The sequence below is a fragment of the Agrilus planipennis genome, unplaced genomic scaffold (genome assembly GCF_000699045.2).
Source record: "Agrilus planipennis isolate EAB-ADULT unplaced genomic scaffold, Apla_2.0 scaffold277, whole genome shotgun sequence".
In the NCBI taxonomy this organism is placed as follows: domain Eukaryota; kingdom Metazoa; phylum Arthropoda; class Insecta; order Coleoptera; family Buprestidae; genus Agrilus; species Agrilus planipennis.
This window is the reverse complement of record NW_020438986.1, coordinates 296,538-309,428: the sequence shown is the minus strand read 5'-3', so window position 1 is coordinate 309,428 and position 12,891 is coordinate 296,538. Positions and strand designations below refer to the sequence as shown.

Below are 12,891 nucleotides of genomic sequence, written 5' to 3'. Positions count from 1 at the left end.
ATTTGAGAGCACTTAAAAGAAGATGACCAAGGGTGTAGCGCAGATGTAGCCAGTCTAACGAGGATGTTAGCTTTGGGAGGTTGTAAGTTGGGCGGCCGATATCTATTTGAACAGGAAGATGATCTGAGCTTAGATCATTAAGAACTGTAGGGTCGGAAGAGAGGTTAACGTTCCTTGTGAGGAAAACGTCTAGAATATCTGGAAGCGTGTTGTGACGATCCGGGAAGTGCGTTGGATCTGGTGGGGATTCAATTGTGAAATCGAAGTCAAGAGAGTCGGCAGGAAGGGAAATGCCTTTTTTATTACTATATCGGCAGCCCCATGAGACGTGCTTGGCATTGAGATCGCCTGCGACTATAGTCGAGACGTTTGGTGGGAGTAGGAAGTGGGAGGCTTGAAAGATTCTCTTCGTCTGGGGGGGAGTATAATGAGATGATTCTGACAGGGTCGGAAGTTGAAGTGATTTCAATGCCAACTGCTTCTAAAGAGTCGGTAGCCAAAGAGGTGGGCTTGTGCTTGATAGAATTCCTAACGAGGATGGCTACGCCGCCGGAGTTTTTACGATCCTATCTGTAGGCTGTGAAGTTTGGGACAAAAAGCTTGATTTTTTGGAATAAAAAAGTTTCGGTGATGCATGCAACACCGATTGACTTTTCCTCGATGAAGTGCTCGAGTTCAGTCACTTTACCTCTAATGCCATGGGCATTCCAGGTAACTAATCGAAGATTATTTGGGTGGGTTGTGTTAGACATTGGTGGGTGGTTGGAGGACGGCGACTAAACTGGCTGCCATTGTCTGAACGATGGCCTGAATTTTGTCCTGAAGGGACGGAGTTGACCTGATATTGTAGCGGTTCTTGGGGTTGGGTTGGTGTGGTGGGTATGTTCTCCTTGCGTAAGACATTTGGGAAGATGTCTTTACGGAGACAACAGGCGAGCGGGCGGTTGCTTTGGTGCAGCTGGGATAGTGGTGGCCTTTTTTGGGGCAACCGCCACAGGTAGCGCGGTGACTGCCTTTACAGTTCGCGCAGGAAAGAGTGGAGTCTTTTTTGTCTTTCGCCTTGCATTCAGCTGAAGCATGGTTTCGGCAGCAGAAAGAACAGACCCAGGCTGCGCGGCAGTAATTGGACGTGTGAAAGAATTTTTGGTAGCGGCGGCATTGGGGAACGTTTGCTTTCTTAGGCTCAACTTTGACGTTGAGCTCGCAGATCTTGCCAAGCTCGAAAATTGTCTTGAAAAGCTTTTTGGACGATAGAAATTGGGGAAGGAGCTGCGGCCCATGGCTAGCGGTTTCGGGCTCGGGCTCGTCCGTCGACGTCGCAGATGATGACGACGAAAGGAGAGGCGTTCGCCTTCGGCGTTTGGTTCGAAGGCTGTTTACTTTCGTAAATCCATCGACGGAGGTGGCAGAAGTTGTCTTCGACGAGGCAACTACCTGTGAGGGCGGTGCGGTGGTAATAGCGAAGGTGCTCGGCACGATGTCTTCTGACATGGAAGTGGGCGTGGCTTGGTTGTCAGCGTGCTGACGGATAAAAGTACCTAACAGGGTTAGGTTTTCCTTCAACTCGCCGAACGAAACGATGGCGTCAGCGAGGGAGAGACTCTCCTAGAGTGCAGGACCCTTGGTGAGAGCCATTTCCGAAATGGCAGGCTTCAGAAGTGAAAAACGCTTTTCGTTGGGCGTGGCTTCGGTTGTACGGGAAACGACGGTTGTTTTGTTAGTTAGCAGATTAAGGGGAACGAAGAAGTCAAGGGGACGTTGCGTAGTCGGTCCCCAAGACTATTAGGTTGGTTAAAAGTAGGGGAGATGTAGGTAATGGGGATCACTTAAGCAAAAATTGAAATAAGATAAAATCTATTAATCAACTATTTATTGTTATCTTCTTATAATAAACTTTACTCATTTAACTTTTAATTGAGATCAACTTTAATCACTTTGGTTCATACATTTTGGCATAATAGAAATAATAAAAAAAATAGCTTTGATCACCATTGTCGACATTGGTTGGCAATGGTAATCAGCATGTGGACAATGGTGAGCAACACATGTCGCATACATAATTGGAAGCAGAATCCCTCCCAGTACAGTCGGCGTGAGCCTAAAGGCCACAAGACGTGCACCGATACTATAATTCGTTGTCTTGTCCAAATTCACCACATACAATACACATGTTATTTGCGCCTTCTGCATCGTCGTCTTCACCATCCTGGCATAAATCATCCGTGTTCACGTCTGACTTCGAAGTATCAGTCGTTTCCTGGAGAATTTTCTTCTTAACCCTCTTAATATTGTCCTTCTGTAGCTTGCTTTTTTTTCTATTCCTTTTCCCTTAGTTTTCTCAGCTTTAGCCTTCCTTTTGTTTTCTTTATCAATCAGAACATCTTTGATCGGTGTTGAAGTCAAAATTGTCGCATGTTGTTTATTTCTTCCTTGTCTTCTCTTAAGATTAGGAGCTTTCTCAGGCATCTGGATGAGATTTTGGATGCTTGGGAGGTTTCCATATGTTGATGGCATTGCAATTTCTAATTGAGACGATGATGGAGTCACTGGTTCAGCGAATGACTGTGGAATAGGATTATCTTTAGTTCAACAGCGGCTATTGGTATGGAAATAGTATCAACAGTTTCAGCAGCATTCGATTCTGAAATAGAGTCGGCAAGATCTTGTACTACAATGGGCTCTGATTGTAGAACTTCAGCTGGCAAAAAGTCTTCATCTGAAAAGACATTGGGGTTTATGGGAAATATGCCCGTTGCCCTAAATCCCGCTTCGCCCTTACTCATGGAGGCAACACTTGAGTATGCTCTTTTTACCAAGGAAGCTACATCATAGGGTGTTATTTTTTCTGCATGATGGCTCTTCATAAAAAAGTCACATTCTTTTCTATATGAAGCTTTAAATGCTCCGAAAAAGGACACATCCAATGGCTGCATGCGGTGAGAAGTGTGGGGTGGAAGAGACAGCATATGAATATATTTTTTTTTGCAATGCTAATGGATGGCCAGAGAAATGTGGCTCGCATGATTGTCTAATATTAGTAGAACTGGTTCTTCAGCAGAAGGTTTGGCATGCTGCGTAAAGTGCCTAAGCCACTCAAGAAAAAGATCCTCGTTGGTCCATCCATTGTCTGAACATCTATAAATAGCTCCTGTTGGGCCATCCTTTCCCAGGGTTGGCGTCATCCTCTTTCTGGGAAATATAAACATCGGGGGAATGTATCCACCGGCAGTACTCATGGTGCAGAGCAAAGTAATATTCTTACCCCTTTCCCAGCTTGTTATAGATTCTACCCTTTTCTGTCCTTTAGCAGCACATACTTTTCCAGGGTCTTGCACGGTAGAAACACCGGTTTCATCGCAGTTGTAAACGTTTTTTGGCAGAAATTTTTGTTTTTCCATTAGCTCTTCTAGCAGCTTGTAAAATCGTTGAACTTCAGTTTTATTAAAAGCTGTAGCTCTGTTGATACTTGTAGCTTCAGGCTTTCGTACAGAAATATTATTCCTTCTAACAAATCCTTCAAACCAAACTCGTCCAGCTAATCTTGACATGTTAAAATTGTGTTTTAGGTTCAAGGATTCCGCGTATTCGAATGCCACACGTTTTATCTGGCTTGGTGTGCAACCGTAGAAGACATTGGCCATTCTTTTGATTACGTCTGCCAATTCTTTTTCCATCTCAGGCGTGAAGACTGTGTTACGGCCGAGGCGAGGTTCCTTAGTTTTTTTCTTTGTGCATCTCTTTTGGAGACTGGAAAATGGAATGTTCATGGTTTTCGCGGCTTTTCTCATTGAATAATTCTCTTCGTCCATGAGCTTTACAGCTTTTTTAGTTGTTCCATGGACCAGCTAGCTTTATTTGTCTTCCTAGGACGAAATTTCGGCATCTACAAACAAAAAATACACTGCTACATCGAGGTTACACAATGTATGCCCATGCAGGCAATTGGAGTCACGACATTTGTTGTGACTCTAATTGCCTACATAGGCGAAAATGAGAAAAGCCAATCCTGACGAGAAAGTTTATAATATATTATTAATCTGTGTTTTGATTATCAGTTTAACACGTCACGATTACTACATATCAGAAGTATAGAAACAAAAGTTTAGTAATTTAAAACATACCTTCGGTTTTATCAACTCGTAAAATTAGATCAAAATGGCGAGAAATCTTCCCATGTTCGTCGTTCTCCAGCGCGTCGCGCGAACTGAGTGAGTGACTGCCGGTGCACGGGAATGGCGTGTAGCTAACGTATTGTTATATAGGTACCATTCAGTTGCGTTCGGTTTTTGTTATTTTAAGGTGATCACCATTGCCAACTGACTCTGATTGCCTACATCTCCCTTAATTAAAAGGATTAAACTTACCTAAAATCGGCTGGACAATGTGTTGTAGAATACCGAATTTGACGTGTCAGTAGTAAAGGGTGCATCAGTAGCAGTAGGCGGAATTTCAGCGGCTACTGGAGCAACATTGGATACGGTAGGAAGCTCGCCTTAGTCCTTCCGGTTGTAGCAGTTCTCCATCGTTCTTTCCAAGCCTCCAGGGAAAGATTACGTAGACGTCGCTTAACGAGTGCCCTGGGCGCCAAATTGTAAATTGGTGCAGTCGTCTGGTCGGTGACGGCGGCCTTCGCAAGTTGATCCGCGGCGTCGTTTTTCTCGTTTCCAGAATGCGACGGTGTCCAGTGGAAACGTAGGGAAATTTCTCTGGTCAGATTGTCCGCGAGTTCCCACGTCTCCAGTTGTAGCGTAGTTGGCTGTCTCATATTTCTGAATTACGCGTGAAAAATTCTTTAAATTTGTCGTCCCTTGTTTTAATTAATAATTCTTTATACTCCTGAAATGCACGGTTATATTCGGCTCGTTTATGGTACACTATTTTTGAAAGATTTTGTAGGCGGCATCGACGCCTCGCAAGCTTCCACAATACAGTCATTTAAAAAACTAGCGCGATCTGAAACATTATTTTCGTCTAATAGTACTATGTTTCCTATGCTGTCCCTAAATTTTTTAGAAAAAACGTCCCAATCTGCTTTTTTATTGCAAAACCTACGGTCGACAAAGTCTATTTCGCTATTGCTAAAAGATATTTACCAAAAAATTAACTTGTGATCGGAGAGTGTTTCTTTCGTCAACAACCTGCCAATTTTTAAATAGTTTAAGTGCCTCAAAATTTACTACAGTTAGATCAACAAAACTGGTGCCGCGGTGTCCGACAAAAGTTGGCTCAGTATTATTATTTAAGACAATTAAGTTCTTTTGTTCAAAAAATTCAAAAAGTTTATCACCCCTATTATCGTTAATCGGACTGCCCCATACGTAATGCTTAGCATTAAAATCACCCGCGAAGATAATTGGTTTTAAATTACCTATTTGATGAACAATTTGTCGAAGTCGTTCGAAAATGAGGTTTTCGTCGACATTACTGCCAGTGGGTGGTAAATAGACATTTACGAGAATAAGCGATTTGGAAAAATAGGTAATGACAATATAACCTGTTCAAATGTTCTCGAGAAATAGATTACTAATGTTAACAATAATAGCACATATAGGGATATTACATTGTTTCGAAATGATAAAGTTATTTTTAGAAAAACCTGTAATTTTAGATTTGTTGACCGTCGGTTCCTGCGCAAAACAAATATCTAACTTTTTATCTAAAATAATTTTTAAAAGATTGCTCGTAGCCGCCTTGCCCTTGCTTAAATTAATTTGTCCGAAATTTAATACCAAATCCGCGTCGGGGTTGATTTTTATGGATTTAGGATCCATAAAAATCTATGTTTGAAAGGATTGAATTTTTAATCCTGTTCATAGTCGGGCAAGACTGGCTTTTAGCGTCGTGCTAAGTATGAACGGGCACATGTCCCTATTGGACCTAACGCAAACAACACAGGAAGTTGTTTTAGATTTACATTCTCGGAAATTGTGTTTTCCGCCGCATTTACCGCAAATCTGTTCTTTTACCTTGCAATTTTTTGAAAGATGGCCAAAGTCGTAGCAATTTAAATAAATTAGCCTATCTAACATTTTTTGCCTAAGCCTAGGACTAACCTCGAAAACTGCGCTGTAAGTTTCCCTATTTCCTCTAGTTTCGAAAACCGCTAGCTGTTTAAATTTGTTAATATCGTTGCCGAAATAGTCATCTATAAACTCATTATGTCCTAATATGGTCTCGTGAATATCCTTAGCATTTAACTCCTTACTAACTCTATCTATCCTAACACGCGGCCACCGTTTTTTAATATTTTTAACCGCAACACCATTTTTGCCTTAACAGACAAAGACATTTTAATTTTTTCCGCGCCCTCTTTTTGCGCGCAGTCTACAACTAAATCTCCCTATTTGGTAGCCCTAACATTCTTAACCGCTATATTGTTTTTTATGGGATCGACCGTACGCATAACGATTTTCTTTACAAAATCGGCACTTTTCCCCGCTACCTTTGATTCAATTCTAACCGGAAAAGAATTCTCTGTTACCCTAACAGTATTAACTACATTTTTTTCAGTCTAATCTATCCGCATACGAAGTAAATTGACTCGTACTTACAGCTTTTTGGGACTGCTTTGCCTCCTCAATTTCCTTGTCCTTTCTCGCGATGATGGAGCGTAATTCCTTTATTACGCCTGTCATCTGTATCAGACTTTCCGCTACTTTAATTGTTTCCGCCTTCATCGGAACCAACATGTTCACAATTTTGTAAAACCCGCCTCGCGTCCGCGCTCAAATTGTCTTCCGGCAGATTTCCCCTAATCCGAGTACTCTCTCCGCCATCGCAAAGTTTCTCATTCGTGTCGCACGCAATGTCCTCGGTTTCTTCCGACCACGAACTAACGTTTTTTCGCTTAGTCGGCTCCTGCGAAAAATCCATCGTCGCAATTTTAACTACACACTCACTAGCGTTGCTTGAAACCGAATGACGCCGATTGGTTGCGCCGGTGGGCGTGTCATTGCGCTGTTCGCTCATCACACGTCCGACCCAGCCCGAGTAGCAGGGAAGGTCCAACGTCCTCGCACATTGGAGTCGAAGGGTAATTTTCGGAGTGAAGCCTTAGATATTCGTTGATAATGGCAAGCTTAGACTGCAGCTCGCTCGCCAAGGACATGACTTCCGCGGTTGAAAGTCCCTCCAAGAGTGGGGGGCTCTTGGGGGAAGCCATTTCGAAATGGCTAGCGGACGGAGCTAACCTACTCCTATGGACGTGGTGTAAGGAAATAACAGGTTACTTGTTAGTTTGAATTAGTGAGGGTGAGGGGAGTTCAGAGGGACTGTGCGTACTCTATCCCGAAGAACTGTTGGTTAGTTATAATAAAATTGATTAAACCTACCTAAAAACGGCTGGGCAATATGTTGTAGTCTTAAAGAAATCACAAGTGCGAGCTCGAATAAAAACTAAAACCCCTCCTTGAGATGGGATTTCAACCCTAAGGCTGTTACTTCCAAGGGAAATATTTTGACTATTTGGGGAGAGGGATATGTAAAAGTGGGGATGGGAGTGCTTGGGGAGGGATGATGTGGGTGTGAGTAGGTGCCCCATCGCAGAAATAGGGTGGGGACTCGCGCTGAAAAAGCGAAACTAGTAATGAGCATCAAAGAACCGCTCAAACCTAAAAAGAACAAAAGTGGACAGCTCAAAACTATGATGAACCTTTGTGTGCAGCTCAGTGAAGAAGGTGGCAGGGCCTCCTGAAACGGTCGCTTGGTTTAGGGGCGAAGTCGGATAGTGTCGAGATATTTGGGTTTGGGTAGGCAAACACTGAGGCCCTAAGATTTGCTGCAAATTTGGTCGCAACCTCGGTGAGAGAAGATAGACCAGTTTCTTTCAGAATTTGGGTATTTCTGATGAACCATGAGGAGTCGAGTGCGGAGCGAAGAATCCGCATGTAAGTGCCTTATAGAATTTGAAGACGCCGGGGATGGGTGCAGCCCCAAATAGGGATGGCGTAGGAACAGATGCTCTTAATAATTGCGGTCTGTTGGGAGATGGTCTTATTACGGAAGAAAGGTTTAAGTGCGACGAATGCACCCAGGGCCTTGTTACGGGTCGCCGTAATGTGGTTCCGCCAGTTTAGGCTTCTATCGAAGACGACGCCTAGGTACGTGACAGAGGTGCTCCATTTGATGGGGCGGTTGTTGACATGATGGTGGAAGGTTTTCGGAGCCTACGAGAAAAGAAGATTGCTTCCAATTTGGTCTCGTTAATGGAGAGTCTCCATTTCCGATACCAGTTTAGGAGCCGGGGCAGAAACTTATTGATTCTCGCTGTGCAATGGAGAATGGCGCTGAAAGAGTTTATGATGGCAATGTCGTCAGCGTACAGAGCAGTCATAATAGAAGAGTGGGAGGGCATATCCGCGCAAAACAGGAACAGAATAGGGGAATGTTGGGATCCTTGTGGCTGTGACGGGTTTACTGGCAGAGAGAGCAGAGCCAACGCGGACTCGAAGGCTTCTGTCTGTGAGAAAGGACCTGATTATCCCGACTAGAAGGTGAGGGATGTAAAGGGCGATGAGTGTAGAGATAAGGCCTTCGTGTTGGACTCGGTCGAAGGCTTGCTGGACGTCAATTTGTATTTATCGCCCGACGCCATGCCGTGGCTGTCCATGGCGCGAAGAAAAAAAAAGTAATTGGTAGGTGAGCATAATGAGGGGGTAGGGTAATAATTGTCGTTTACATAATAAAGAATGTATGGTTGGATAGGAACCAAAATTGTGTAATGTAAGTAGTAAAATGTAACTTGCAACTTACTTAAGGTAAAGGGTATTCCGCAGGAGGGTACAGCTGGGCAACCGCCTGCCAAAAACAACGCCGTCGCAAGCGATGATCGGGAATCACCCTCCGAAAAATGCTTTCCGCAAGATACGACGCTAAATGTTTCTTAACTGGTCCGGCCCTGGACACATACCCACGAACGTTCAATGTTTTGGGTGTGTGCACCAGTGCGTGTGTCAACGACATTTAGTTCGTGGTTCACGGTCAGGTGGCGGTAGTCATGTTGACTCAACAAATTATAACCACGCCAACCGTCGGTTATAATTGTTGAACCAGGCAACCCTTTACTCACTATTAAGTGAACTAACGTTTTCGGCACTGGGACGAGAAACATTTTTCCCGGATTTGAACTGCATTCACCCCGTCCAATTCCGCCGAGACCCTTTGTCCGCGAAGAAGACGACCCGGGTTGTATTTCCGCTTCCCCAACTTCGCTTGGTCAATCTTCATTATCTTCCCCGCTCCACCTAATTTTTTCGATCGACGATGCACCCAGTCGATAAGAACATCCCTTATGTACCAACGTGCACACCTGAACAATGGGTATTCGCGAATGATTAAAAAATGTTCCTGGTAACGCGGTACCGCAAAAAGCGCATTGTCGTCGGCGATTCCCTTTGTACCACAGGCGTCGGTAGTCTTATCGCCACTGGTTCCCAACTTGTTTTAAGTTCAATCTATTGTTGCAATCGGGGCACAGAGTATGACACGACACAACCCCATGTTTTATTAAAAATTCAAGTAATGCATTTTTTTCGTCAATCAGTCGCCTGAATTCCGCATCTGTCAATTGACACTTGCTGCATGTATTGAAACCGCACGAGTCAACGGTTGGAAGTGAAGGAATGGTATGAATATTATTTAAACTAAGCTCTTTTTACCCTGACATTTAAATTTTGACTTGATAATTCATGCGAAGATAAATCCTTTGCTTTTAATAATTGAAACATTTGATCAGTTACTTTTAGAGCTACATTACATTACACAAAAAATTTTTAGAAAAGATTTTGTTTTGGAGTATGTATTTTCTATCATTACCAGCTTATTTTGTAATTTATCTAAATTTAGGTACGTTACCATGTTTTATGTAATTTTAGATAAAGTTTAATTTAGCTTTGTTTTCATAAAATATTCCAGCGGAATTTGTGATTTTAGTAAGACATTGTAATGTTGTCGTAAAAATGTTGCTATTATGAATAGTCTGAAACAAAAGCTCGCTTTAGTCTATTAGCATGTACCATTATTTAATAAAAGTTTACTTTTGAATTTACTTCTACAATTTTGTAAGGTCCTGAATAACTTGAGTTCATTTTTTAGATTTATTTAAACCATTTTATTCGTTTTTCAAATAGAGTAAGTCCCCTAATTTAAAATCTATTAATTAACTTTCTTATCGTAATATTTCTTATTTATTTCTTTAGAATTAATCGAATGCTGTTTTGCTAAATGGTTGCGTTTCTGTAACCTTAATTTCAATTTGTCTAGATAATTATCATATTTGTGTGAATGCTGGTGTTTTTGTTAAACAAGAAGGGATATTTGCCTTTTCACCAAATAGAGGGTTGAATTTAGTTATCGAATGAACAGTACTGTTATAGGAAAACATCATTCTAGCCAACAATCCCAATCGCTCTGATCTTGATAAATGTAATGTTTTAGATAGTCAATTAATGTTGAATGGCTTAGTTCTAAAGCGCCGTTACTTTGAGGTTGATATGCAGTACAATTTATTTGTTTAATTTTGAACAATTTAGACACTTCTTGCAAAAGTTTCGATGTAAAGTCTCGATCTTGATCTGTTAAAATGGAAGGCGGAATGTCAAACTTACAAATAAAATTTCTTACAAAACATCGGCTATAGAACTGCTTCGTGATTTGAAATAGGATAAGCTGGTGACAATTAGTAAGGTCATCTTGAAGAGTGAGTATGTATTTATTGCCAAATTCTGTGACAGGTAATGGTACTACTATGTGTAATGCTATTTTCTCAAATGGTTTGTTTGAAGTGGTCGTTATCTCATTGGTTTAAAGGTCTTTTTTCTAACTAATTTAAATATTTTTCTGACATGATTCGCAATGTTTAATGAAATTTTGGATGTCCTTTTTCATGTTTTGCCATTTGTAATTCTCTTTTATCCTACTATAAGTTCTATGAAATCCAGTGTGTTCAGAGATTGGGCTTTGATGGTTTTCTTCAAGGATTTTAGGAATTTGTTCAGGACTGGGGTTTATTAAGGTATTATGGAAAAGAGTTATGTTTATTGCAGACGTTCTAAATATGTACCGAATCATTACTCGAATTTTATTCCATCTTAATTTATCGGAACTATCACCAATTCTCGGTAAAGCTATTGAATTTGTTCTGTTTCTAAGACTTCTCTTAGTTTTTCCAAAATATTGAAATTGTCCTCATAGTTACTTCTATCCCAGTAATTTTCTTTTATAAATAAATAATAAAAATTAATATTCTTTTCCTTTATGATGTTTATCTCTCTAGATGAATGTGATTTGTTGTAACCTGAATTAACAGTATTTATTCGGCAAGAGTAATAATTGGTAAAGATTCTAAAGTTACATCCAATTTGTCGATTTTTATTTTTTCGTTTGTATTTGAAATCGTTGTATAGGTTGGTGAATCAGAATTTACACTTACTATGCTGTTACTTAAGTAAACACTATTTTTGATTTCTAAATTAGAAATGATTCCTTCTTTTATTGAACTATTTAGTACATTAACTTTTATCAAGGTTTCGGTACAGGCTTTAGAGTAAAGATATTTTCGCTTGAATTAGAATATAAATAATTTGAACTGATAGAGAGGAATAGAAATATCTTCATGTAATAGTAGATCCTTTTCATAATTAATTATTATATTGAATAATTTTAGAAAATCATTTCTTAGAATGCCATCGCGACTAATAGGAAAGGAATCAGATGCAGCGTGGAAAGGATGGGTTAGAAGTTTGTCTTCAAAAGACAGATTTTTGTGGACTCTAAATAAACTGTTTGAAAAAAAGCAAAAACTTATCAAGATCTAAGAAAGAGTAGCAAATTGTTTGATATGGATTTTGTACATTATTTATTCCTTTCAGAGTGATTTTGTTATCTTAACAAAGGGTGGATGGTTGTAGTGATGATAACCTAATGAGTGATATGTCAGCACCTGTATCGACTAGAAGTCGAGTAGGTTTTGAATTTAGCCCTTTAAGGTTCGGATATTTAAAAACACGTAAAATATTATTTTTCTTTTCGTTCTATGTTTATTAATGAGTTAATAGAGCTATGTAATTTTTTTCAAAATCTTTATAAATTTATAATTTTGAGAAAAATAACTAAAAATAGACTTTTAACCACCGTCACGAATAGTAATTGTAATACATGGTTGTTTGATATACAGAAATAGACAAATTTTATTTTCTAATGTAATCTTACATTGTTATAAATATTAAGTCTGCGTTTGAACAACACTTAACAAAACTAAACTTTAATGATTAATTCATGTCATGGTATTAAAGAAAGCAATTTTCATTTTGATTGTAAGTATACGAGGGTGGATTGATAAGTTTCCGGCCTGACCAAGAAAAACAAGGTTTTTAAAAATTTTTTTTTTTTATTTCTCAACATAATCTCCTCCAAGGCTGATACATTTCTCATAGCGGTGTTCCAGTCTATTAATGCCATCTCTATAGACTGATTCGTCAAGCTCCTCAAAATAACCATTTACAGCTTCGATTACTTCTTCATTGTCCGCAAATCTCTTACCGCCAAGCCATTTTTTGAGATTAGGGAACAGAAAATAGTCACTCGGGGCTAGGTCTGGAGAGTAAGGAGGGTGCGGCATCAATTCAAACTTTAGATCGTTGATTTTAGCCGTCGCAACGATTGACGTGTGCGCTGGTGCGTTATCGTGATGAAACAAGATTTTTTTCTTCGCCAGATGAGGTCGTTTAATTTTCACCTCGTGGCTCAAACGTTGCAATAAGTCTGCGTAGTATTGACCAGTGATAGTATTACCCTTTGCAAGGTAATCAATGTATATAATACCTCTTGCATCCCAAAAAACAGTAGCCATAACCTTGTTCGCCGAAAAAATTGTTTTTGCCTTCTTTGGAGTTG

General features: G+C 40.3%; 2 protein-coding genes across 2 annotated transcripts; both read right to left on the bottom strand.

Annotated features, from left to right (window-relative positions):
- Nucleotides 1–2,112: 2,112 nt before the first annotated feature.
- On the bottom strand, nt 2,113–4,202 carry LOC108740803. Its single transcript, XM_018475285.2, has 2 exons — nt 4,122–4,202; nt 2,113–3,883 (listed from the first exon to the last, which is right to left on the bottom strand). The coding sequence occupies exon 2, from the start codon at nt 3,807–3,809 to the stop codon at nt 2,991–2,993; it is 819 nt and encodes a 272-aa protein (XP_018330787.1). The 5' UTR covers nt 3,810–3,883; nt 4,122–4,202; the 3' UTR covers nt 2,113–2,990.
- Nucleotides 4,203–4,551: 349 nt separating this feature from the next.
- On the bottom strand, nt 4,552–6,706 carry LOC108740804. The gene is made up of 2 exons (XM_018475287.1): nt 6,552–6,706; nt 4,552–4,769 (listed from the first exon to the last, which is right to left on the bottom strand). Exons 1-2 carry the CDS (start codon nt 6,687–6,689, stop codon nt 4,566–4,568), a joined length of 342 nt encoding a protein of 113 aa, XP_018330789.1. The 5' UTR covers nt 6,690–6,706; the 3' UTR covers nt 4,552–4,565.
- Between the last annotated feature and the right edge of the window lie 6,185 nt (nt 6,707–12,891).